The sequence below is a fragment of the Ornithorhynchus anatinus genome, chromosome 14 (genome assembly GCF_004115215.2).
Source record: "Ornithorhynchus anatinus isolate Pmale09 chromosome 14, mOrnAna1.pri.v4, whole genome shotgun sequence".
Taxonomy (NCBI): Eukaryota; Metazoa; Chordata; class Mammalia; order Monotremata; family Ornithorhynchidae; genus Ornithorhynchus; species Ornithorhynchus anatinus.
In genome coordinates this window covers 42,235,068-42,261,981 of record NC_041741.1, presented here as the reverse complement: position 1 = coordinate 42,261,981, position 26,914 = coordinate 42,235,068, and the positions used below count along the sequence as shown (strand labels likewise).

Sequence of the window (26,914 nt, the reverse complement as noted above, 5' to 3'; positions counted from 1 at the left end):
CTTCTCTGTGCCTCCGTTACCTCATCTGTAAAATGGGGATTAAGACTGTGAGTCCCACGTGGGACAACCTGATGACCCTGTATCTCCCCCAGCGCTTAGAACAGTGCTCTGCACATAGTAAGCGCTTAACAAATACCAACATTATTATTATTTTCACCTGATTTAATCTTCTTGAGGGTAGGGATGGTGTCTTTTTACTCTGTTGTTCGCTGTCAAGCTCTTGGTACAGTGTTCCGCATGCAGGAAGCGCAAAATAAATATCACTTCTCGATTGTGTGGAACCCAACGCAGTTTCACCTAGTAGTAATAGTATTTCATGAGCATTTACTGGGTGCTGAGCACTGTACCAAATGTTGGGAAAGAATACATATGTGGGAATTGGACACAGTCCCTTTCCCTCAGGGGGCTTATGATAGGAAAAGTTACTTACATGCCCGACAGATTTGGGATGACTCCCGGAGTCAATGGGAGTATCTGCTTAATGAGGGTAATTTTCTGGGTCCACAGGAGTTTGATAAACTCAGAGCTTTAAAGATGAGATTTGAAGAAAAGGAATTTCAGCCATTCTACCCTAAATTATGATGGAGTTGGCCCTTCGGTGGAAGCTGGATAAAGACACAAGGAATCAATCCCTAGTCGGGGCCCCCAGCTGGGAAAGAAACAAAGCAGAAAATGTCACTTTGGCATTTGCCAATCTAACAGGGCACAGACCTGGCCTTTGGGCGGCAAGGAAAGGTGGGAGAGTCAGCAGAGCAATGTGAAACATATTTTGGTTTCTTTAAATAATCAGCCCTAAAGTCCAGGGGACGGGAGCCGTCTTTGTCTCGTAGCCTTTTGTTTGCCCCAGAGGAGAGACTGGTGGTCGGGGGGGGGACTCCCGTCCCCCTTTATCTTGGCGCAAGGAGCCCAGACCCACCCTCTTCACAGCCAGGAACTGGCAGAGCTCAGTCATTCTCGTGCCAACAGCAAAGCCTTAAATGGAGGAACAGATGTCACCGTGGTCAGACTTTTGCCTGCCACTCTGTTTAAATGGGTGACCTTTTCAGGAGCAAGTCTGCGACAAGACCCTTTTACCTATCACGACGCACCTGGGGATGTGCTCACCATTGCCTGTGTGTCTTTGCTGGGAGAACGCCAGGAGACAGTCCCCTCATTTCACCTGTCGCTCTATTTTTTTTCAGTTTGGTGGGATTTTTTAAACCTGCCTTCTCTTGTCTTCCCTTCCATTTGTCCGAGCACGGGCAAATCAGAACGGAAAGAGCTCTCTCACTGTCCCCCTGAGTAGCCTCTTTAATCAAACCAGCCCTCTTAATGCCCCTGGGGTTTCATGCCTGATAAAGAGATTTTTGGAAATATAGAAAGTGGCTTCCTTCCCCTCTGAGGCCAAGTTGCCTGCATTGTCTCAGGGTTTATTTTGATTGACACCAGACTTTTTTTTTTTTAAATGATAGTCGGTAAGCACTTACTTTGTACCAGGAACTGTTCTAAGCACTGGGGTAGATACAAAATAACCAAGTTGGTCACCGTCCATGTTCCACACGGGGCTCACGGTCTTAATCCCCATTTTACAGGTGAGGTAGCTGAGGCCTAGAGAAGTTAAGTGACTTGCCCACAGTCACACAGCAGACAAGTGGCAGAGTCAGGATTAGAACCCAGATCCTTCTGACCCCCAGGCCCGTGCTCTGTCCACTAGACCACACTGCTTCTCTGCTGCCTCCGTCCCCCGCACGCACCCCCATCCCACACATACACGTGCATAGACACACACCTCACTTTCTTCATCGTGCGCTCTTGGCTAAGGCTTTTGCGCTTTAGAGTAGAAGCAAACAATCTGCTGTCCGTCCTTGTCACCTACTCTCCAGGGGCAATGGTGCACACAGTGGAAGAGAAGAGAGCGGCAGGAAGTAATCGTGACAGCAGTGATGACCCTCCCGGTCTGGTCTGACAGCCAGGCGAGCCGGATAGGTTGGCTTGAGGGGATCGGTGTGTGTGAGCTGGGGTGCAGTGGGAGAAGAGAGTGGATGAATTGGTAGGAGAGATGTGTCTTAAAGCCAACTCGAAGGGCAAGTCCTGCTCGATGCCTAGAGGAATGGGCAATCCTCGGCAGTGTTTTGATTGCTTTGGGCAGCGAATGTGTCTGCTCTGTTGTGTTATTCTACTCTCCCAAATGCTTAGTACGGTGCTCTGCCACCCAGTAAGCGCTCAATAAATATGATGGATTGATTGGGTGGGGAGGGCGGGTAGGATGATGTTTTGGAAGAACGATCCAGGCAGCCGAGCGACGTATGAGTCAATCGATCACATTTATTGAGCACTTACTGTGAGCGGAGCACTGCGTGTTCCCTGCCCACAACGCGCTTACAGTCTAGAGGGGGCGTACGTGATGAGGCCGATGATTTGGTCATGTTAGGATATGCCAAGGATCTGGACCATTTAGATGGAAATGTGGGAGAGATAGACCCAGTTGGATTTGATGACAGATTGAATATTGGAGATGAGAGGGAGGCATCAAGAGTCATGCCAAGTTTATGGGCTTGAGAGATGAGGGAGAATGTTCTCTGCCACTGAATGAGGTTGTTTGGCACCATTATTGGGCTGGATATGGGGCCGTTCCCTCCTTTCTCAGGTCCTAATGCCATCTTGAGCTCCGTCGGAAGTTGGTGGGGAGCGGTGGGGATGGGGGAAGGATTTTGAAACCTCACCTCCTCCGGCTCCATTCCAAGTTCACCCAATGCTTGAGTAAAGAATATATTCACAACTGCTCGCATTGTGTAAAGGTATCCTCACCAAGCCCCCTTCATCCATTATTCCATTCATCCCTTCCCACTTCCAAGTCAAAGCTCGGGTCTAAAATACACTTCCTGCTTCTTTTCCCCCTCACGTCCCCCTCCCTCCGCTGATCACCGTGACCTCTTCCCACCTTTACTGAAGCGGGATCCCACTTCAGTTACCTTCTCCGTTACCTGGCTTCACCTCCCAACCCCCAGTCACACTGCCTCCCTGGAACCACCACTAACTACCCTCCCTGCCTCTGAGGAGATTCCTCAGGAGCGTGGCTTACTGGGTAGAGCACAGGCCTGGGAGTCAGAAGGTCAGGGTTCTAATCCTGGCTCTGCCCCATGTCTGCTGTGTGACCTTGGAGAAGTCGCTTCACTTCTCTGAGCCTCAGTTACCTCGTCTGTAAAATGGGGATTGAGTGTGAGCCCTGTGTGGGACAGGGACTGTGTCCAATGTGACTGTCTTGTATCTACCACGGTACTTCGAACAGTGCTTGGCACATAGCAAGTGCTTAACAATTACCGTTATTATTATTGTTGTTATTATTCCATCCTGCCCTGGTTTCCGTCACCCTACAGGAAAAGAGGAAAGCATCCTCACAAAACCTTGGGAAGACTGGAAGCTGCTGTAGAGATCACTCTGTCTACAGCTTTGCCCTGGAGACACGAGGAGCCTGAAATTCCGCTGCACTAGCCACAGCACCCTACTTATTGGGGGATTTTTGTGTGTGATTTTAACCCTGTCTTTTATGTTGCTGTAGTGTTTTATGGTTTTACCAGTCCCCTCTTCCCAATGTATATTCATAGTTTGTTGAGCCCCTTGATGGCCAGAGTCTGTTTCTACTTCATATATGCTCTTTCCCAGTACTTAATAATAATAATAATGACATTTGTTAAGTGCTTACTATGTGCAAAGGACTGTTGTAAGAGCTGGGGTAGGTACAACGTCATCAAGGTGTCCCGTGTAGAGCTCACAGGCTTTATCCCCATTTTACAGATGAGGGAACTGAGGCCCAGAGAAGTGAAGTGACTTGCCCAAGGTCACAGAGCAGAGAAGTGGCGGAGCCGGGATTAGAACCCATGACCTTCTGACTCCCAGGCTCGAGCCCTATCCACTACGCCATGCTGCTTCTGCTCTCCCAAGCGCGTAATACAGTGCTCTGCACAAAGTAAGCGCTCAGTAAATACGATTGAATGGAAGAATGAACAGTTAAGTGCTTAATAAATACTATTGCTAGTATTTATTTTCTACTAATTATAGAAAAAATGATGCCCTTGGAGACCTTCTGTTCCTAGATGTGGAAGAAAGAATGGATCTCCAAGCTCTTTTCAAACCTTTAAGGGATGTTTCAGTTTAGCAATGTTTTCTTGTTAAGTCTTCTTCCAGAATGTTTTTTGCTGTTCCACACTCCGTGTCCAAGGACATAGATAACACTGCAGTCACTCTTTTAATATGTCTAGGAAATGTGACTGTGACATTGTATTTTCCTTATCATTACCAACCCGCACTCAATTTAAAAATTGTATGATAATATTCAAGACCACTCTGTCTTTAAAAATGCTTGAATCGATTAAATCTGAACTTTGGGATTTACTGTTTTCTCATGTAAAAATAGCTGCAAAACACCCCCAGCCTTGTTTGTTTCACTTGAGGTCACCAGGGCCAAAGAGAAGTCTTGACACAGATCTGGGTCCAGAGATTCACGGACACGGTTCAGGCCAGGTTGAGCCCAGAGGTTCAGGGATTAAGCCGTCCAGGGGCTCCCACCAATCAGTCAGTGATATTTACTGAGCGCTTACTGTGTGCAGAACACTGTACTAAGCGCTTGGGAGAGCACAGCATAGCAGGTTCGGTAGACGTGTTCCCTGGCCACAAGGAGTTCACAGTCAGCATTGAAGACAGAGACCTCCGGCAGCGTGGCTCGGTGGAAAGAGCCCGGGCTTGGGAGTCAGAGGTCATGGGTTCTAATCCCGGCTCCGCCGCTTGTCAGCTGACCTTGGGCAAATCACTTCACTTCTCTCTGCCTCAGTTACCCCATCTGTAAAACGGGGGTGAAGACTGTGAGCCCTACGTGGGACAACCTGATTACCTTGTATCTACCCCAGCGCTTAGACCAGTGCTTGGCACTTAGTAAGTGCTTAACAAATACCAACATTATTATTAGTGGTAGAAAAGTAATCGTATTTGTAATAGTAGAATTAAGCTCTTACAGTGTGGAGAACACGGACTGAGGGGTATACGGGGGAGATTAGACTTGGAGCCTGTCCCTCAAGGGCTCACGGTCTCTGAGCAGAGCAGGAAGAGGCCGGAGATCCAAGGGGAATTACCTCTGCCAGTGTGGCCTAATGGTAAGAGCACGGGCCTGGAAGTCAGAGGACCTGAGTTCTAATCCCAGGGCGACAGGGACTGTGTCCAACTCGATTATTTTGGGTCTATGCCAGCGCTTAGTGCGGTGCCTGGCACATAGTATGCACTTTACAAATACTGGGGGGGAAAAAATCCACCCCCCCCCCATAGAGTGAGGAGGCCATCGCCTGCTCTAGGAGGGGAACCCTCAAAACGGCGCAGGTCTGAGTGTATTAAACACCCTCTGACTGCCCCCTCTGAGCTCAGAGTCTGGCTTTACCAGCCACATCCAAGCCGTAACAAAATTCAGACGCTTTTCACCCTGGCAATGGCTCAAGTCCTGCTCTGAGCAGAATGCTGCCAGCGAGGACCCTATCATCCTCTCCCTCCCCGCTTCTCCCGCTTCCTCCCCTCTTCCCCTCCTACTCATCCTCCCCGTCTGTCTGGAGACTCTCCCACTACAGGCGAGCCAGCGTCCCAAGCTGGTTTATTCTTGTCTGGCCGTTAGCGGTGATGTATGAATAAGCCGAGACGACAGCTTCATTTTCATAAGCTAACTTGTGCCGAGAGTAAAGAAGAGCGAAGGGAGGGCACTTCATCATAACTGCAGAGCCAGTGCAGGGGAAAAAAAAATGACAAAGCCTTTTCTGTTCCTCACACTGTTTTATCGCAATAACTCTTAAGGTGAGGAAGGCAGCACCGAATGCTGAGTGGCTCCGTATCTCTCGGTGGTCTCCCCTGCCTTGGGGGACGGGTGTGGGGTTCTGCCACTTAATGGGGTGATAGTTTCAGGGTTCGGGGGCATATAGAGTGCTTGGGGAATTGGTCAGTGGCCTCAGATGCCTGGGGTTCAAGAGATACCCTAAAAGTGGGAACAGCTTGATAGCTTCCCCTTGGAAACCCCACCCCTCCATGGAATTGGTGTGATGTCTTTTCTGTTTATTAATAATAATAATTTTTATTGTTATTATAATGGTATTTGTTAAGTGCTTACTGTGTGTCAGGCACTGTTGTAAGCACTGGGGTAGATACAAGGTAATCAGGTTGGACACAGTCCCTGTCCCACATGGGGCTCATAGTCCTAACCCCCATTTTACAGATGAGGTAAATGAGAAAGAGAAGCGACTTGCCCAAGGTTACACGGCAGAGAAGTGGCAGAGCCGGGATTAGGACCTTGGACCTTCTGACTCGCAGGCCTGTACACTGTGCACTACACTGTGCTGCTGACTGTAGACACTCAGTCTCTTTGAGGGGAGCTAGGGGGGCCAGCTCAATCTAGAGGTGTCTGACAGGTCTGAGGAGTCCCGATAGTGGAGCACAAGGACAGTGTCTAAAAGGAATCCGGAATTAAAAGAGACTTACAACAAATTCTTATTATGTTTTTGTCAAGTTGCCATATTGGCGGAGCGTTTCAGAGCACAAGAAGATGCTTGAATTTTCTTAGCCTGGTGGTGCAGAGAGCCTTAAAGAGGGTAGGCATAGGCGGGGGGGTGGCAGACATTTGATGTAGAGTGATGATCCTGGAAAATGTGAGGAAGGTCGATGGAAGTGCCCTGGCCGGTGAAATTTTATACAGGCCTGAAGCTCTCTGCACGTCAGCATTAAGCCTAAGGACCGATGGTTCATCCGTGCATGCAGGTATCTTATTCTGGCCCTCTTCACTGGCCCTTTATTTTACATTTCACTAGCTTCAGTACTTTGAGGCAGAGAAAGTCTAAGTCCATAGTCCCGTGAAGGCATCTAGGTGTTAATACAGTTTGGGAAGGGATCTTAAATATCACCCATGAAGCCTGCTGGTGCAAACCGTGTGCCTGCCTTTGGTGAGATGGATTGTCGTCGACCCCTGGGCCACGTCCTCCCGCTGTCCTGCAATGCCCTTCCTCCTCACCTCCTCCAAACTACTTCTCTTCCCCTCTTCAAAGCCCTACTGAGAGCTCACCTCCTCCAAGAGGCCTTCCCACACTGAGCTTCCCCTTTTCCCTCTGCTTCCTCTCTGTCCCCCCCTTCACCTCCCCTTAGCTAAGCCCCCTTCCCCTCCCTTTCCCTTTGATCCTCCCCCTCTCCCTTCCCCTCCCCTCAGAGCACTGTGCTCGTCCGCTCATTCGTATAAATTTTATTACCCTATTTATTTTGTTAATCAGATGTACATCCCCTTGGTTCTCTTTATTGCTATTGTTTTAATGAGCTGTACATCCCCTTGATTCTACTGATTGCTATTCTTTTTGTCTGTCTCCCCCGATTAAACTGTAAGCCCGTCAATGGGCAGGGATTGTCTCTATCTGCTACCGATTTGTACATTCCAAGCGCTTAGTACAGTGCTTTGCACATAGTAAGCACTCAATAAATACTATTGAATGAATGAATGAATGATTGCCTATCACACCGCTGCCTCCGGTCTAAGTATCAAATAGTTCTTCAAATCATTCCGCTTAAGCTCCTTGTAGAATCTCGGGTATAAGTTTGGGTTTGGAGGAGGTGTCTCTAACTCCCCCGACAATAGATCAGAACCCTACATTGAGAAATCAGTTCCCACCTCCTGGGCCCAGGATTGGCCTGGCTCCGTCTTTCGATCAGTTGAATTTATTGAGCATTTGCTAAGGGTGGAGCACTGTACTGAGCACTTGGAAGAGGCTCCTTAATTCTTCCTGGGATGTCCTGGTGAGGAGGGGAGTGGGACAGATGGTGAAGCAGAAGCTCGTTTGAGTTGCGTCGTCAGAGTTGCGTCTGCCACGATGCGCAGAGCCGGTCAAGGGAGTGACGGAGAGAAGATGAAAGTAAAGGGGCTTAGGGGAACACATTAGAACCAGGTATTGCTCGGTCTGGCTCAGTTTTGGACCCATTGCCTTCCCACTAAGTCCCCATCTCCAGCTATTTCCAAGCCGCGGTCATTGGCCATCAGCCTGAGAAGTTCAAGGATACCCAAGATTAGTGATTTTTTTTTCCTTCCTTGAGCTGTTGTACAAGTTCTGGGTGGAATAATATACTACAAGAAAATGAGTGGTAATACTGTAACCATACCTCTAATTTATGTATTTGTGCTGAGGTGATGATTTAGCTAGGGCTCAATAAATTGATCAAATAAATTACACCAAACTTGCACACATCATTTCAGCAAGCTGTCAGCATGCGAGAGAGATTCTAGATCACCCAGCCTGGTGTTCCAAATGAAGGCAACAAATTTGTTCTCTGTCAGCTCTGGACATTTGGTCCAGGAAGTTATACTTTCAGGAGATTTTGTGACCCTGATGGGGCTAGAATCAATTCATCAATCAATCGGTGGTATTTATATGGCCCTCACTGTGTACGGAGCGCCGTTTACCAAGAGTCTGAGTGCCGGAGTTGGTAGATGCATGCCCGGTCAACAGGGAGCCTACGGTCTAGAGGGGGAAGACAGACATTAAAATAAATTACGGATATGTACATAATTGCTGTGGGGCTAAGGATGGGGAGAGTATCGAGTGCAGAACGTCTTGATGGGGAGCAGTAATGTTTGTCGATGATGATGAGGAAGGTGGGTCGAACGCTTAAGGATCTATTTCCATCACTCACTGACCTGCTTCGGTTCCCTTTTGCTGATGAGCTGTCCGTATGTTCTGCTTCTTTACAGGCCAGCAGGTTCTGGGTTTGGTGGAGAATCAAAGCGACTGGTACCTAGGGAATCTCTGGAAGAACCACCGGCCCTGGCCAGCCCTTGGGAGAGGCTACAATACGGGTAGGTGCTGAGGGGTTCTAAACTTGGAGCAGGAGCTAGAGACCCAAAAAAACTCCCTCGTTGGCCTTCTCGTGTCGGGAGAGTTGCCGTTCGAGCTGACGATCATTTCTAGGGCCTGGAAGCTAGAATTAAACGAGGCAGCAGCCTTCCCAAGCTTCCTCGGTGTAGCGCCCAGTGCTTAAGGAGACAGATCAATCAGTCAGTGGTACTTATTGAGTTCTTACTGTGTACAGAGCGCTGTACTGAGTGCTTGGGAGAGTGCCATACAGTTGGTAGGCAGTGTTGCAGCCTAGGTGGGACTTAGCAGCAAACTGCTAAGGGTGGGTGACTCGGGCTTGTTTTCTGGGCTTGGACCCCTTCGTTCTTTCAGACCACCAAGGTACTCGGCAACAAAATTTCCAAAAAAAAAAGGCTTTGCCATGGGGTCTGTCCTGGGTACTCCTCCTCCATCTTCTAGGTATCATTGTCAGAGATAGAAGTTCCCCTCACTCTCTCACCTTGGCCCAGAAAAGACCAGTTGTCTTTCTCCAGAAGCTAATTTTAGCAGCTGGGAGGAAGAAAAACTAGAATGGACCTTGGAACGAATGTCCATTTCTCTTTTCAGAGCAGAAATTATAAGCTAAAGAAGTACTGCAACACCTCCAGGTCGAGATTAGGGCCACATTTGCTCCAGTATGGCAAAATCCAGTGATTTTCAATTCCCGTTCACCGGGTGGGAGAAAAACTGTAGCCAAAATGGGCGTTTATCATTCCACAAAGACACCTTCTCCCACCACTCCCTGCAATGCTGGGTGTAGAAAAACAAGCAAACAAAAAGACAATAAGTGGGTAAAAGTCAAACAGCTTCACCTGTTCTGCCGTCTTCCACTTCATATGCCAAGGCGTATTACGAATTACGAACCATCAGCATTTGTAATAGAACAGCAAAACGTGGCAAAAATTTAACTTCCGATGACATGTCTTTTTCAAATGGCCCAGTGGTACCAAGCAGTCATTACTCTATGATTCATACGGAATAGAAACTCTTGGATTGTATGAAAAGGGTTCATTGATGGAAAAGGAATTCATGAAGTGATGCTTCAGTAGATAACTCATCCTTCTTTTCAGTGTCGCATATGGAACACACGGTTTGGCTCTTCAAAGCTTCTCAGAATAATTCCTCTGGATGACTTGGGCCTTTCCTCCTTCTGTTCTTCCTTCTCCTCCTCTTCTCCTTCCGTTTCCCCTCCCTCTTCCCCTACCCCCCGTTCTCCTCTTATTTCTTTTTCAATTCCTGCCCAGAAAATAGGCAGTGGAAGGATAACTGGTCAGGAACTATATTGGTTTATTTTGTAACGACCCAGGGTGTTAGAATGAGCAGACAATCGGAAGGATCTCCCAAACCCTTACCTGGGAAACAAAAATGTACCTAATATTGTCTCCACTCTCATTTTTATGCGACAGCTCCCAGTTTTCCCACCACCTTCCCTCCTTGAGGAAACTTCCAAGAGGTGTAAGAAAAGGATCATGGGTCTGAGAGTCACAGGACCTGGGTTCTAATCCTGAACCTGCCTATTGCCAGCTGTGACAGAGAATTGAGAACAGAGGATTGTCTGCTAGAGAGGAGCATGGCCTAGTGGATAGATCACAGGCCTGGGAGTCAGAAGGACCTGAATTGTAATCCCTGCTCTGCCACTTGTCCGTTTGTCCACGGGAAGGTCACTTCATTTCTCTGTACCTCAGTTACCTCATCTGTAAAATGGAGATTAAGACTGTGAGCCCCATGTAGGGCAGGGACTAAGTCCAACCTGATTTGTTCGTATCCACCCCAGCACTTAGTAGAGCATCTGGCACATAGTAAGAGCTTAACAAATGCCACAAGTATTATTACGTGACCTTGAGCAAGTCACTTCACTCTCTGTGCCTCAGTTTCCTCCTCTGTAAAATGGGGATTCAATACCTGTGCGCCCTCTTAGTTAAACTGTGAGCCCCATGTAGGAAATGAACTACGTTCGGGGTGATTAACTTGTATCCACCCTAGGGCTTAGAACAGTGCTTGACACCCAGTAAGCGTTTAACAAAACCACCATTTCTGACCAGTTTTAATTCGGCAACAGGTTGGTCTCCCAGGCTCACAGTCCCTGGGAAGAGAGAGCAGTCATTGGGAGGAGGGAGTTTGACTTGTCTTCCTCCTCATGCTTGTTTTTGTTTTCCTTTCTACCTCCTCGAAGCTAGGAGAACCCAGGAGATTAAAGGGGATCAGCTCATTCCCCGATGAGCTCCAAAGCCATTTACAACTTCATTCTGTCTTTTACACGAGCCACTGAGCCAAGCAATCGGCAGATGTACAAACCCCAGCACGGCCCAGGCGCCCTCTCCTGATTTTTCCTGCTGAATTAAGTTCCATCCTCACAGTGTCGCCCGTGGGCCCGAGACAAGTTAATTCCTCGTGGGGTTAGACACCATCGGAACCACACCTGCGGCCGAAGCCTTGGCAAAGAGGGGCACGAGGCTGTTGAAGCAGGCATCTTGTAATAGCCTGACAGAGTTGCATTATAGATGAGCTATCTCCAGATTAGAGGGTGGTGAGTGTGTTGAGACAAGCACACTTAGAAGGGGAAAGCAAAAAGTGGAGAGTGAAAGGAAGATGACACAGGAGATTGCTGGAAACAGTGACTTTTTTCAAGGTTACGGAAAGAGCCCCCATTTTCCCTCTTGGAGATGAAGGGCATGGTATTGACAGGAGAAGCAGACATGCTTTAAAAAAATTAAAAATTAAATGGATTTACTGCCTTGATGTTTCTGAGTGAGGATAGAGACAGGCAGCTGGAGACCAGAGTCTCCAGGGAGGAAGAAAATTTTAGGAAGGAAATTGAGATCAATCGATCGATCGGTTCATCAGTGGTATTTACAGTACAGTAGAGTTGATTGGCATGACCCTTGCCCACGAGGAGCTTTCGGTCTAGAGGGGGAGACAGACACAAGTAAAATCCTTAGAGTGAATCACAGCCGCTGAAGTTTGACACATCTCTGAGGTCAGGGTAAACTCTGGGTCCTTGAAGTCTGGGACAGATTATAGATTCTAACAAAGGCCTTTATTACCCGAAGGGCACTCAGTGAAATGCTTGTTGAATCACTGACCGTACCGCCAAATCTCACGTTGTAAGGTAGAGGAGGGAAACAAATGATGGCAAACATTGGACACCGTGGCAAAACGGTTAAATAGAATACAATTTAATGGGAGCTTTTTTTTAAGGATATGTTTTAAATGCTTCCTATGTGTCTAGCACTATTCTAAGCACTGGGATAGATGCAGATGAATCAGGTGGAATACAGTCCCTGTCCCACATGGTGTTCACGGTCAAGTCAGAGAGAGAAAAGGAATTGAATCCCCATTTTTTGCAGTTGAGGAAACTGAGGCATAGAGAATATCAGGCTTTTTCAAGTATTACCAGTTGTCCAACCTTCATTTTTTCTGTATCGATTTACCCCGCCACCCCTCAGTTGTTTGTTTAACCTTTCTCCACGCTGCATTGAATTGTATTTCCCACCCATGACATATCATCACTGTTGCTGGGTAATGCGCACAGTGTGCTGTATAGAGTGCACACCCAGCCTGGTCCCGGCCTTCTCGGGCCTTTCATTCTGTGGTAGCAGGATACACAGGACCACCCCCACTTCCCCCCCCCCCCACCACCTTCCCCATTAATGGCGGAGGCGATCGGCACAACTGAGGCTTGTAGAATCGAAACCTGAAGAAAGACACATGGAGAAGCAACATGGCCTAGTTGAAACGGGCCCATGTCTCAGAGAACCTAGGTTCTAATTCCCTTTTCTGCCAGTTGCTTGCTGTGTGACCTTGGACAAATCACTCAACTTCTTAGTGTCTCACATCTCATTCATTCAATAGTATTTATTGTGCACTTACTATGTGCAGAGCACTGGACTAAGCGCTTGGAATGTACAGTTCGGCAACGGTTAGAGACAATCCCTGCCCGGTGATGGGCTCACAGTCTAAACGGGGGAGACAATAAAGCAAAACAGAACAAAACAAAAATGAGACAACATCATCAAGATAAATAGAATCAAGGGGATGTCCACCTCATTAACAAAATAAATAGAGTAATAATATGTACAGATAATATATACAAATGACTATGTGCCAAGCACTATTCTACGCGCTGGGGAGCTATAAGGGAATCAGGTTGTCCCACATGGGGCTCACAGTCTTCACTGTGTTCCCTCCGACATTGACTGTGAGGCCCATTCTAAATCTTTCTAATCTAACTTGTTTCTACCCCCAGCGCTTGGAACCATGTTTGATCGCTATTAAGTGCTTCACAATTACCGTAAGAAAGAGAGAGAGAAAACCCTTAAACTAGAAAAAGACCAGAAAAGGAAGGAGGCTTCCCCCACCAAATTACAGTTTGAGTCTCCTAGCTCGAGTCTCTAAACCCAGTGTTACTGAGGAATTTTACCCCTCCACTTCACTGTGTCCCAGCTAGGATCCAGCCTAAACATAATAATAATATTGGTATTTGTTAAGCGCTTACTATGTGCAGAGCACTGTTCTAAGCGCTGGGGCAGATACAGGGTCATCAGGTTGTCCCACGTGAGGCTCACAGTTAATCCCCATTTTCCAGATGAGGTAACTGAGGCACAGAGAAGTTAAGTGACTTGCCCACAGTCACACAGGTGACAAATGGCAGAGCCGGGATTCGAACCCATGGCCTCCGACTCCCAAGCCCGGGCTCTCTCCACTGAGCCACGCTGAGAAGTCGACAGTCTCGCATTCTCGGAGGAAAACAAGCAGCGGAGATCTCACGCACATCAGTCTCCTTCCTATTCAAAGATGACACGTCCGACTGGTCCAATAAGAGCACACCCGGGCACCGCTCTCTTTTATTAGTTTAATCCTTTTTACTACTTTTCTCTTTCCTCCTCTCATTAGGAAAGAAAGTGAAGTTCTGCCTGAGGCGTTCTGACCTGATTCTTTCTCCATATAGGATGGGATTTATTTTGTTATTGTCATTAGCCAAAGGGCAGTGATTCTCTCACTTGGGGCTGTGCAGAATAGTGGGTAACATGTCAACTTCCCTCGGGAACCCACGGGAATACGTTCCCACTGTGTCTCCTTCCTTACCCTCCAAAGAATTTGTGCTGTTCTACAGCGCGGAACCCAGACAAGGACCTTCTTATAGCTCCCGACTGTGGAGCCCCCTCGTGAACCAAACCAAGTACCTCTTTAGTGTCCCCTTCCACTCCTCCCGTCACGCACCTCTCCGACCCACCCGTATTTCAAAACTTGTCCCGGTTCCCATTTGTTGTGAGACGTAAGGCAGTTCCCTCTCCGCATTCTAGTTGTCCATTAAATTGGAGACTGTAATCTTAAAATCGGGTTTTGCCTTCCACCGTTTCCTCTCCAGATAACGCACTTGCCTGGGGTGAATAATGATTGGTGCCCAAGCAAGATGAAGAATGCTGATTTTATTTCTCTAATTACTTCCATACATCCAGCAGGGAGGTAGCCTGGTAAATGCTCTGTACTTGTAAGCAAGGTTGCTGGGCGAGATAATCTCTCTTTACAGTTTAATAACAAGGACACACAAATCCCACTCCTGGCTACAAGGAAGAAACACCCCAGAAATCTCCTTCCCAGGGCGAGGAGCTCCTTTTTTAGTGCCATTCTTCCTTTTTGAGGCCGAGCCAGTCACTCAGTTCTACAAGGTCTAATCAGACTGGGTTCTCCTGACCGAGACATTTTTCGAAAACATGGGTGCCGGCGTGTTACGTGCTCCTCGTTTCTTTTCAGTGGCACTGAAATTGCTGACGAATCCCAGTATGACAGTGAAGGAAGACCTACTCCAAACTAGTCTTTACGGGAAGGGTCTCTAATTAAATGGTGTTCTGATTTCCCAGCTGCATCCTACAAAGATTTACAGAAACGGCTAGATTTCGCTCTTCTCCCCACCCCTCACCCAGTCCCGAGCTCAAATCACCCATCCGGAATTGGTTCCTAACTATGTCACCCATCCATGAAAGAGCAGTCAGAGAGGGTGCTTTATTTAGGCCTCAGGAACCTGCCCGTCTACAGAAAACGTCTCATTACATCCAGAAAGACTGTTTAAAAAGAAACACACACTTTTGGCTGAATGTTCTTCAGTCTCCCTTGAGATAACGGTAATGGGATTTTCTTCATTTCGAGAGAGTCCTCAGAGCCCTTGAATCCGCAGGCAGCGGCTTCGGCAAAGGACGGACTCGGAGGTTGCCGGAGAGTAGGTGGAGTCCGCAGGCACGACTGCTGCAAATGTAAGGATGAGGGTGGGGAGAGGCAGTTCCAACTTCAGCCATCCCAAGATGAAAAGGTTAGAGAAGCAGCGTCGTCTAGGAGAAAGAGCCTGCGGAAATGGGCTTGGTAGGCAGAGGGCCTGGGTTCTAATCCCAGCTCCACTACTGGTTTGTTGTGTGACTGTGGGCCAGTCATTTAACTGTGCCTCAGTTACCTCATCTGTAAAATGAGGGTAAAGACCGTGAGTCCGTGGGACATGGACTGTGTTCAACCTGATTATCTTGTATCTACCTGAGTGCGCAGTTCAGTGTCTGGCACATGAGAGCCCTTAACAGACATCATTTGGAAAGAAAAAATGTTGGCCAGTTCCAGCAAATCTGAAGAAAATTTGGATCTCTGGGATCTGAGAACCAGCATGGCCTAGTGGAAAGAGCACGAGCTTGGGAGTCTAAGGACTTGGGTTCTAATTTCAGCTCTGCTCCTTTCTGATGGTATTTAAGTACTTACTCCGTGTCAGGCACTGTACTAATATACTAGTGTATATCCCGACCCTGCCACTTGTCTGCTGTGTGTCCTTGGGCAAGTCGCTTCACTTCTCTGTGCCTCAGTTACGTCATCTGTAAAATGGGGTTTGAGACTGTGAGCCCCATGGGGGACAGGGCCTGGGTCCAACTTAATTTGCTTATATCTACCCCAGCGCTTAGTACAGTGCCTAGCATATAGTAAGTGCTTAACAAATACCATAATCATATCCTGCCTACATGTATATCCCATCTGTGATTCATTTCCAAAAGGAAATATTACATCTCAAAGGAGGATATTTTTATCCCTCAATTCACATTCCAAGGAATATCCCCTACATACATCCTCTCTGGGCACTGACATCAAACCACCAACAAAAGGCTTGATAGGAATGAGAATTTGGGGGTGTTCATAATAAAAATAATAATCGTGGTATTCATTAAGTAATAATAATAATGTTATTATTTGTCAAGCGCTTACTGTGTGCAGAGCACTGTTCTAAGTGCTGGGGGAGATACAGGGTAATCAGGTTGTCCCACGTGAGGCTCACAGTTAATCCCCATTTTACAAATGAGGTGACTGAGGCACAGAGAAGTTAAGTGACTTGCCCACAGCTAAGTGGCAAAGCCGGGAGTCGAACCCATGACCCCTGACTCCGAAGCCCAGGCTCTTTCCACCGAGCCACGCTGCTTCCCCCTGAAGCTGACGCTGATTAAGTGTCTATTGTGTGTCAAGCAGTGAAGTAAGTAGGAGATAATCGGGTCAGACTCGGTCCCTCTCCCACATGGGGCTCACAGTCAAGAGGAAGGGAGAAGGGGTATTGAATTCCCATTGTATTAGATGCTTAAAAAGTAGCAAATTATAAAGGAACAGCAGTTAGAACAGTGTCTGTCACATAGTAAGCACGTAACAAATGCCATAAAAAATAACCTGTTAGAGAAGCAATGTGCCCTAATGGCCATAGGCCTGGGAGTCAGAGGACCAGAGTTCTAATTCTGATCTTCCTCTTACCTGCTTTGTGACCTTGGACAAGTCACTTAACTTCCCCGTGCCTCTTCATCTGTAAACATTCAATACCCGTTCTCCCTCCTCCTTGGACTATAAGCCCCGCGTGGGACGGGGACTGAGCCTGACCTCATTATCTTGTATCTATCCCAGCACTTAGTACAGTGCTTGGCACCTAACAAATACCACAATTACTATTATTATTTGCTGTCCATTTACAACCAGACTGGTCAAATTAAACTGAACGGACATTCAAGGCAGATGTGAATAAATTCATAACTGCTAGAGCTCGCTGAGGGGATGCTGTAGGTCAGACAGGTGGGAAATCAATCAGGAAAAGCATGAAAGGGGAAGTGGGATTTTGGAGAAATTTGAGTGTGGGGGAAGCTGTGGACTGTCTGATGTGGAGAGGGAGGAAGTTCCAAGCCAGGGAAACAGCATGAGCAAGGGGACGGAGGCGGGAGGGTCGAGAGACAGGTATACCTAGAAGGTTTTATAATAAAAATAACAATCGTGGTGTTCATTAAATGCCTTCGACGTGCCAAGCACTGCACCAGGTGGTGATAGGAGATAATCAGGTCAGATCCAGTCCCTCTCCCACGTGGGGCTCACAGTCCAAGCGGGAGCGATGACAACAAATCGAGAAGCAGCGAGGTCTGGTGGGAAGAGCACGGGCCTAGGAGTCAGAGGATCTGGGTTCTAATCCCAGCTTCTCCACTTGTCTGCTGTGTGACCTTGGGGAATTCACTGAACTTCTCTCTGTCTCAGTTCCTTCATCTGCAGAATGGGAGGGGAACTGTTCTCCCTTCCCTGTAAGACCCATGTGGGACTGATTATCTTTTATCTCCCCCCACGCTTATTACAGTGCTGGATACGTAAGGAGAGCTTTACAAATATCATCGTTATTATTATTATAATCATTATCAGTACTAACCACCAGGTAAAGTGAGCCACTTGAAAACCATACTGGGGTTTTCAATGCCAATTCGCTTGAACGAATTGGTTTATTAGTCCATGTCTGAAATGTGGCTTCTTGGTAAATAAATCTTCAAAAACAGCTTGGTCTGTCCGCCGGCCCGTGTTCTTCTCAGATTGCCCGCTCTCATCTCCGCAATTTCCAGAAGCAGAGCCAAAACCCAAGCAGTTGGGCCAGAGCCCCGAGGGCAGAATTGCTTTTCTCCCACACTCTGAGAAAGTTCAGTAAATGTTCAGCTGGTCAAAATTGCTCAGTTATCTAAATTGCTTCACTCCTTCTCGTTGGCCAAAAAAGACATCATCTTGTGCACTGAAGCCTTTAGCTGATGACTGTTTTGGAGGAGCGGTTTAAAGTTGCTTGGTGTTTTTTTATCATTTAGACTTAAGACCTCCATCCCAACTCATCAGTCAGCAGTTTTCTGCTTCTACTTATTTTGGGATGAGTGAAGGCTACTGAAAAGCTGGAATATTAGACGCATCCTAGACTTTTGATGTTCCAAAGCACATCTTGGGTATGTGGTTTAATGTTATTTGCTAAAATGCAGGATTATATTTTATTGAGCCCTCTGGCTGGTTCTTTCATGCTGTGCAGAGGTGGATATTCTGGTTCCTTGGGTAACTTAAGATGTTATTCCTAAACCAGAATCACCCAAATCACCCTGGATCAAATTTTATTCTTCCAGATGGAGACATAAACAAGAGGCCGTAATGAATATTGCATTGATTGATTCATTCATTCAATAGCATTTATTGAGCGCTTATTATGTGCAGAGCCCTGTACTAAGCGCTTGGAATGTACAAATCGCTAACAGATAGAGACAGTCCCTGCCCTTTGACGGGGTTACGGTCTAATCGGGGGAGACAGACAAGAACAATGGCAATAAATTGATAGTCTAGATAAAACTAGAATTTCACTTTCAATAGTTCTCCCACCTTCTTAGACTGGCTTAGTTGTGAAGGCGCTTCTGTAATGGTAATACTAATTGTGGTGTTTTGTTAAGCACTTACTGTGTGCCAGTGTGCTTGTCACCAAATAAGCGCTTAAGTGCCTTTAAAAAAGAAAAAGTGCAGAGGCTGGATCAGGGAGCAAGCTTCTGGAAAAGACTGACAAGCCATCTGTCAGTCATACAGGCGGAAGAATGGCAGGGTTACTGAGGGGGGTTTTGCCAGGGGCCCAAGGCAGATTTGGGGTGAATAAGTGTGTTTCTGCTGGAACTAGTCCCCTTAAGAAAAGTGTTGACCTTTTGTCTTTGGTGGATGAATCACTGAAGTCATAACTACAGGAGGTCTCTGGAGAAGGAGAGGCTTGATCTCTGTTTCCAACTCCACAGGTGTCTTGCTTGTTGACCCGGAAAAAAAGGTCACTTAGCCGCTCCGTGTCTTTGTCCAAATCATTCCACATCACAACCCGTACAGGTGTTACCATGTGCAACAACTACGGGCCTGAGAGTCAGAGGACCGGGGTTCTAATCTGGGCTCTACCACCTGTCTGCTGTATGACCTTGGGCAAGTCACTAACTTCTCTGTGCTTCAGTTACCTTATCTGTAAAATGGGGATTAAGAGTGTGAGACGCATGTGAAACATGGACTGTGTCCAACTTGATTACTCTGTATCTACCCCAGCTCTTAGAACAGTCCCTGGTACATGGTAAACACTTAAGAAATACCGTAAAAAAGACTGTACCAATCAACCATGGCCAATTGAAATCTTTCCAATTGGACTAATACCTCAAGTGTCTTTTGGGGTTTTCTTCCTACACCCTTCTGTGAGGAGTGGAGCTGTTACCATTTTACAAGTGAGGACATGATTCATTCTCCCAAGAAATTTAAGGGACTGTTCTGAACTTCGCTCCACCTAACCTATCAGAAATCCACCGCCATCAAAAAAGAAAAAAAGGTACAGGGCAAGAATGAATCTATTTTCTTTTCCTGGGAAAAGATTTCTGGACAGAGAACTCTTCAAAAAAAAAAAACAACAACAAAAGCAAGTGATGGAGCACAGAGCCTTTTCATTTATACAGTCAAAAAGGTAATCCGATATTGAATCCGCAGGGGATTTTAAATTAAATGGTTTTAATAAACCCACCCTTCTTTGGGTCAAACATAAAAACGAACCTCGTGAACGACAATACTACAAGGTATCCATCCATGATTATGGGTCCTGTTTGATAAACAACAGGACCCCAAGCTGCAGGTTGGAAATAAACAGTGAGAGAAAACAAATATCCAGAAAAGAAGCCTTATTTTTTTCATTCTTGCCAAGAGCTTCAGAAGGAGGCAGGAAAAAGAGGACAAAATAACCCAGCTGGGTCAGGCCCACCCTGAATTTTTGGTTTTCCAGGTCTCAAGACACTCAAGGAGTTCTGGTTTTCAGGATTCATTCAGTCAAACCAGTCAGTCGTATTCATTGAGTGTTTACTCTGTGCGGAGCATTGGTACTAAACTCTTGGGAGAGCACTATGTAACAGAGTTGGTAGACACGTTTCCTGCTGACATCGAGCTTACGGTCTTGAGGGAGAGGCAGAAATTGATATAAATAAATAAATTACGGATCTGAGCCGTGGGGTTGAGAGAAGTGGTGAATAAAGGGAGCAAATTGGATTGGGATTTAGTTCAGAAGAGAGACTGAGGCTCCAGTCCTGGAAGGTTAAATGGTGGAGATAGTGAAGCCGCTTCTTTTTTGTGGCAGTGACTTCTGGAAAGGCAAATCTTAATCACTATGGCATTTGCTAAGGGTCTACCGTGTGCCAAGCACTGTACTAAGAACTGAGGTGTATAAAAGAATCATCCCTCTAGACTGTAAACTCATTTTGGGCAGGGAACCCATCTACCCACTCTGTTAAATTGTACTCTCCCAAGTGCTTAATGCAGTCCTCTGCATACAGTGCTCAACAAATACCATCGATTGCTTGATTGATAATCAGGTCAGCCACAGTCCTCATCTCACATGGGACTCGTGGTCTAAGAAGAAAGTAGAACAGGTATTGAATCCTCACTAGGAAACTGCGGCTCAGAGAAGTGAAATGAGTTGACCAAGGTCACACAACTAGGCAAGTGGCAGAACCAGGGTTAGAACCCAAGTCTTCTGTTTCCCAAGCCCATTCTCCTTCTACTAAGCTACACTGCTTGGCCGTGTGTGCCCCACATATCCTGCCTCTGCCCCTTGTCAGCTGTGTGACCTTGGGCAAGTCACTTAACTTCTCTGGGCCTCAGTTCCCTCATCTGTAAAATGGGGATGAAGCCTGTGAGCCCCACGTGGGACAACCTGATGACCTTGTTTCTACCCCAGCGCTTTGAACAGTGCTTGGCACATAGTAAGCACTTAACAGATACCAACGTTATTATTATTATTATGTGAGCCCAACTGCTTGGGAGAGAATTCCTTGGCCCCCTAGAGCAATTCCCCAGACATCTGTTGAGTGCCCTCAGTTTCATTTTTCTATTTCCCCTTGCGTACCCATTCCTCTCCTTTTCTGATTCTTCTTTTCCCTTCCTCACCCACTATCCAAAAATATTTCTTTCCGTCTCCCCCCTTCATTTGCAAGCTCCTTGTGGGCAGGGAACATGACTTGGGTTTCCGATTCACACTCCGGAGCCCTCAGAAGAGTGCACTGGACTCAGTAGACCCTTGATACAAAGAATCACTCCAGTACTATTCACACTCCCCTTTCCCAGGGCTTGAGTTAGAAAGGATTGCAGTCCACCTGAGTGGATTTGGAGTGTTTTGTTTTTTGGTTTGTTTTTTTTTTTTTTAATTGGCGGGAGTGAGAGGGAGACTTGGGCCATCTTGACACGTGGCAGGTCCTGCTCGGAGCCTACGAAATGATCTGATCCCCCATCTCCTCTCTGGATGGTTTTCCTGAAGCCTGGGTTTTCCCTCACTCCTGTAACCCCTGAAGGTTAAACTTTCATCTTAGTAAGGGCTGAGGGGAGCGGTGACCCCAAAGAGGGAGTTGACAAAGCATCTGCCCTCCACCCCTTACTTTGATGAGCAAATCGTCTCGCACGTCTCAGTAGGCAACCCCTCTAGGTGAGCTCCGAGGGAGCCGTATGCCCTGTTGAAGACATTGCCACAAACATTTCTTTAATTTGAGTTGTTTTCCCTGGACCCACCTTGATGGGGCCGCTTACCGGACTAGCGGCTGCCGACGTCCTCCGCTCACATTGGTGCTTGGAGCTACAATACCTTGCTCAAACAGGGCTTCTGTGGTGTTTTTTGTTGTAGGTCCTCATTCTCTGGGATCACTGACCCTTCCTGATGGTTTGCTATGCAGCGGTTGCCTTGATTGATGCGATGGTTTGGAACACATCAGACAGTTTGGCATTCAGCCCCTCACACGATTGTAGTAATCAGGGTATCTTGGAGTCCCCATTCCCAGAGGATGATCAAAATCAATGCGATGCTATGGTTTTGACCTTAGGCGCTTCCCTGTTGTCTTTCTCTGTATTTGGGAGTTAGAAGCTAGTGTGAATGATTAGGTGTTGATGTTTCACTGAGCAGGAGTCAGTGAATTATTCCTCACTTCGCTATTTAGCTTTCAGAGCCAGTGCGTTCCTGTGGTTTTGTTTTCCCACATCTCGGCACAGTCAGGCCCTCCCGCATCAGAGTCCTCAGTGACGACAAGCCGGGTAGATTTAGGTACATTGCTTTGACTCTGGATCCTTGTAGAATATTTCTTTTCATCAATATTCATCAGAGGTGAGGGAGATGAGTGATAACAGTGGCTTTCTGTGTAGAGACAGGCTTCAGAGTAGCATAAGTTCCTGGCCCTCTTTCCTCTTCACTTTATCTTCCCAGATGCTAAGGCCTTCCCACAGTTTCCATTTGGGAGCCTTGAAAAAGGTAACTGTGTGTGTTCACTTTTATAGCTGAAAGGCTCCACAGCTAGGCCAGATGTTCATCCTAGAGTTATTTAATTTGATTTCTCTCCATTTTGTTGTTTTTGACGGTAGTGGTCTTTTATTCTGCCCCTTAGTCGGTAAGATCCTCATGGACGGGGCAGGGTGCTCAATAAATACATCTATTCATTCATTCAGTCGTACTTCTTGAGCACTTACTGTGTGCGAAGCACTGTACTAAGCACTTGATTGATCGATTCGCAGTCCAGCAGCTGAAGGGGAGTCTCAGCTCTTCGGCCTTGCGTCGGCCTAATTATTTCTGTTGGGTATTATTTCAGTCAGGTGGCTCTGGGGAAACAAGAAGGTCTCACCAAAGTGTTTTCTGCCTTCCAAGTTACACTCCCGACTTCCCGACTAGCAGGGGGGCGGCCTTGAATCAGGCAGCGAAACTCCAAGGCCAGGCATGGTGGAGGCCAAGCAGTCCATCGATCAGTTGTATTGTGTGCTTACTCTCTGCAGAGCCCTCTATTAAACTCTTGGGAAGTACAGTATAACCGAGTTGGTAGTCACATTGCCTGTCCACAGCGAGCTTACAGTCTAGAGGGGGAGACAGATCTTAATATGAATAAATAAACTACGGGTAGGTACATAAATTGTGTGGCTAATGGAGGATTGAATCAAGGGTGACGTTGAAGGGAGTGGGAGAAGAGGACCGGGGTCTGTAATATGCCTCCCGGCATTAACACTCCTCCCCTCTCCGCCCCCACTTAGTGAGAAGACGGTGTAAAAGGGTGACTTTGGGGACAGATCCTGCAGCTAAATATATGCCATTCCAAGCATGAAATGAACGCTTTAAGATGATACTATTTTTTTGGTAATTTTCCCTAGTGTTCATTTACTAAGCTTGTTCCCAATTTGTATCCGTGAACATCATTCTTATTAATTTGAGAGGGAATTAGGCAAGTTCACTAAGCGATAATTAGGCACCTTAATGAGGAAATATATAGTTTCTTTAACCGTTTTGTATTAAGCTCGTCAGCAAGCACTTTATATTTTTCGGAGGGTTGTGCTGTCATTAGCTAATTCGCGGCGCTCTCTAAGAGCTAGGTCAGTAAACAGAGTTATTTCTTTCACTGAGGTGTTACTCTCCTGATGAAATTCTACCTGGGTGCCAAAACTAAGTCTTTCACCGCTTTAGGAAGAGAATGACTTGTAAATGACTATCCGTGCCATTACATTTCAAAGCCTAACTATTCATCCTAGGCTAGTTCCGATCAGAATTTATGTACATAATTTTGCATCCACTCCAAATTTTTCCTTCAGTTTTCACCGCGTAGGTTAACCCCTAGGGGCCCAATCATCTCTTTAGTTGTGACACCACATTCTGAAAGTTGGCCGAAAACCAGAAAAAGCAAATAAATGGAAAATATTACCAATTTACATGAGACTCTGTACCTCACCCCAGGGATAATTTGAAAACCAAAACAAAAGCTATAATAAGTTGACATTTGTGCGTGTATTGTTCAGGATAATATGCATAGGTATAGTACATAATAGATATGCTTGAATCTGTACCCTGCACTTGGATCTGAACCTTTAAGCGCTTGATAGTCACTGTCCCCAGCCCCACGGCATTTATGTACATCTGTGTAATTTATTTCTATTGTCCGTCTTCCCTTCTCTAGACTGTAAGCTCGCTGAGGCAAGGAATGTGTCTACCGATTCTGTTGTACTCATCCAAGTGCTTGGTACAGTTCTCTGCCCACAGTGAGTGCTCAAAAAATACCACTGATCGATTGATGCACTATTATAACGTACACGCATAAACCCTGGACACGTTCGGTTACGCCAAGGAGGACGGTGGTCACGCAACTTTTAAATCACGTGGCCGGTGGTGGTGATGATCTACGAGCAATAACGCCGTGCTGTTCCCCTAAATATAAGGACTTACACTCACTTTTTTTTTTAAAGATGGATCGTTTCCCAAGATAAGGTATTTTCCTAAAACACTGGAATCTCATGCCAAGAGGAGAAATTCATGGCAGAAAGACTGGTGATCCTGCTTAATCTGCTAAACTGGAAGGAGGAATCTGCCGCTCAGCAGCCTTCAATCTAGCCAACTTGGGGCGAGCCCCGGATCGCACGATCGATCTCCTGAGCTCGCGTGGTTTCCGATAGGGCCGGAGCTGTCTTGCGTGGCCAACCCAAGTGCAGTCACCCATTGGAGTCTCTCCTGTGCAGTGCGAATAATGCAGCAGAAAGCTGTTGTCCCACTCCGCATGGCGGCTCATTTCAGACTGCCTCTCAGGGTCACCTCTGGCTGAGATGGATAGATGGTCAAAGGATGTGGCCATTGGGAGTAAAGAGGAAAGCATTGATCCACTTTTCCAGGAAATTAGGTGATTCTTAGTGGTCTTCCTGCCTACTCTTGAGCCGTCTTCCAAGCAGCCTCATGGATCATCATGGAGAAGCAGCGTGGCTCAGTGGAAGGAGCCCGGGCTTGGGAGTCAGAGGTCATGGGTTAGAATCCCGGCTCTGCCACTTGTCAGCTGTGCGACTGTGGGCAAGTCACTTCACTCGTCTGGGCCTCAGTTACCTCATCTGTAAAATGGGGATGAAGACTGTGAGCCTCACGTGGGACAATCTCATTCCCCTGTATCCACCCCAGCGCTTAGAACCGTGCTCTGCACGTAGTAAGCGCTTAACAAATACCAACGTTATCATTATTATTGTAATCATCAGTCAATCCATCAGTGGTATTTATTGAGCATGTACTGTGTGCAGAGCATTCTACTAAGCGCTTTGGAGGGCTCAGTATAACAGAGTTAGTGGACACGACTCTCCTTCCTTATATGCAAGTTGAACACCTCACTCCCTAGGGTCTCTTGACCCCCAGCTTCAAGTCTATTTGGTCTCTTTTCCCACCACACCCCTTATTTTGCTATTTTTCCTTTCAGACCTTCTTCTAGCCCCTGGCTCTCAAATCCCCCACAGACTATCCACGGTTGACACCTTTCCCCAAGCTCGCTGGGCCGTTCCCTGTCAGCTTCACCAAACCATGTCCTTCCATTTCTTCAGAGCCTTGTTAAAAATCACCTCCTCCAGGAAGAATTCCCCAATTCAATCCCGTTCCCTTCCCTGGAGTGACTTCTCCCATCAGCCACTTAACTACTGAGGTATTTATTTATTATCTTTTTTTATGGTATTTTTTAAGCATCTACTATTTGCCAGGCACCGTGCTAAGCACCGGGGTAGATAGAAGATAATCAGGTTGGACAAAGCCCTTGCCCCTCATGGGGCTCACAGTCTGAATGCCCATTTTACAGATGAGGCAACCTAGGCACAGAGAAGTTAAGTCACGTGCCCATGGTCACACAGCAGACAAGTGGATGAGCTGGGATTAGAACCCAGATCCTCTGACTCCCTGGCCCCTATCCACTAGACATTGCTGCTACTCTAAATTATCAATTGATTTATTCACTTATATCTATCATTTTTATATTTTTTTCTCTCTCACTCTAAACTCTGCACGTGTTAGATCTTACTCAGCATTCGGTACAGGGGTCAGCTACTCCCTGTGCTTAACAAATACTGCAGTCCTTATTCCTTTTTTTGTTTATTTATCAATTCCTGTATATTGTGTCCCCTATTTAGTCCATCGGGGCAGTGATATGTTCTTTCACTTCTTTTTCCTGTCCCCCAAATAACTAACACGGTGCTCTGCACACCTATGTGTTCAGTGAGTGCTCACGATCCTGATTCTGATTCTGCAAAGCTATGTGGCCCCCTGGCACAGTTCGAGAAAGGGAAGGAGCCTTCATTAGCTCTGACTGAGATGAAATCTGGTACCCTGATGATAATCAGCAGACAACCTGAGGGAACTGTATTGACTGCTTTTCTAGGATTTGAATGTGTGCTTTTTATACTGATTTAGCATTAGGGACATTTCTGTTTTCATCTGCCCTCTTCCTTCACGTGCTTTTCTCTCGGTCCCTCCCCCTGTTTTCTCCTTTCCTTCCGCTCTGTGTGCCTCTTGAGGTCTCGAGAGGCTGTTCTGGGCCTAATAATTCAGACGGGAATGTACTTTGGTAATCAGCTTCGGCTTGTACTTTTTGCTCTTTATCTCTAGTTAGAAACCCTTGTGGTACCCTAAACACTCAATTTCCTTCATTGGCATTTTCAACTCTGCAATACTGGCAGGATATTTTTACCGCATTTTGCCGAAGGCTCGCGTTTTCTCTTCTCAACGAGTGGGGCGATTCACCCAGCCCCTGGATTTCAGTTCCTACATGGCAGAAGGGATGAAGCGGCACTGGTCCAGTCAGGGAAAAGAAGTGGACTGGATCTTTAACAGAGGGTTGGAAAGGATGGGAAGCGATTTGTGATACTTGCTTGTATCCTCCCCAGCGTTTAGTGCGGTGCATGGCACATAATAAGCGCTTAACAGATGCCATAAAGAAGAAGAAGAA

The 26,914-nt window shown here is 46.7% G+C and overlaps 1 protein-coding gene across 7 annotated transcripts in view; it reads left to right on the top strand.

Annotated features, from left to right (window-relative positions):
* The window catches only part of LARGE1 (LARGE xylosyl- and glucuronyltransferase 1), a 349,906-nt gene that overhangs the window by 254,305 nt on the left and 68,687 nt on the right, over window positions 1–26,914 (top strand). For all 7 annotated transcript variants that reach the window (XM_029078653.2, XM_029078655.2, XM_039914014.1 and 4 more), the window contains one exon: window positions 8,732–8,836. In XM_029078653.2, the coding sequence (XP_028934486.1) occupies window positions 8,732–8,836 (105 nt within the window). The remainder of the gene's footprint in view (window positions 1–8,731; window positions 8,837–26,914) is intronic.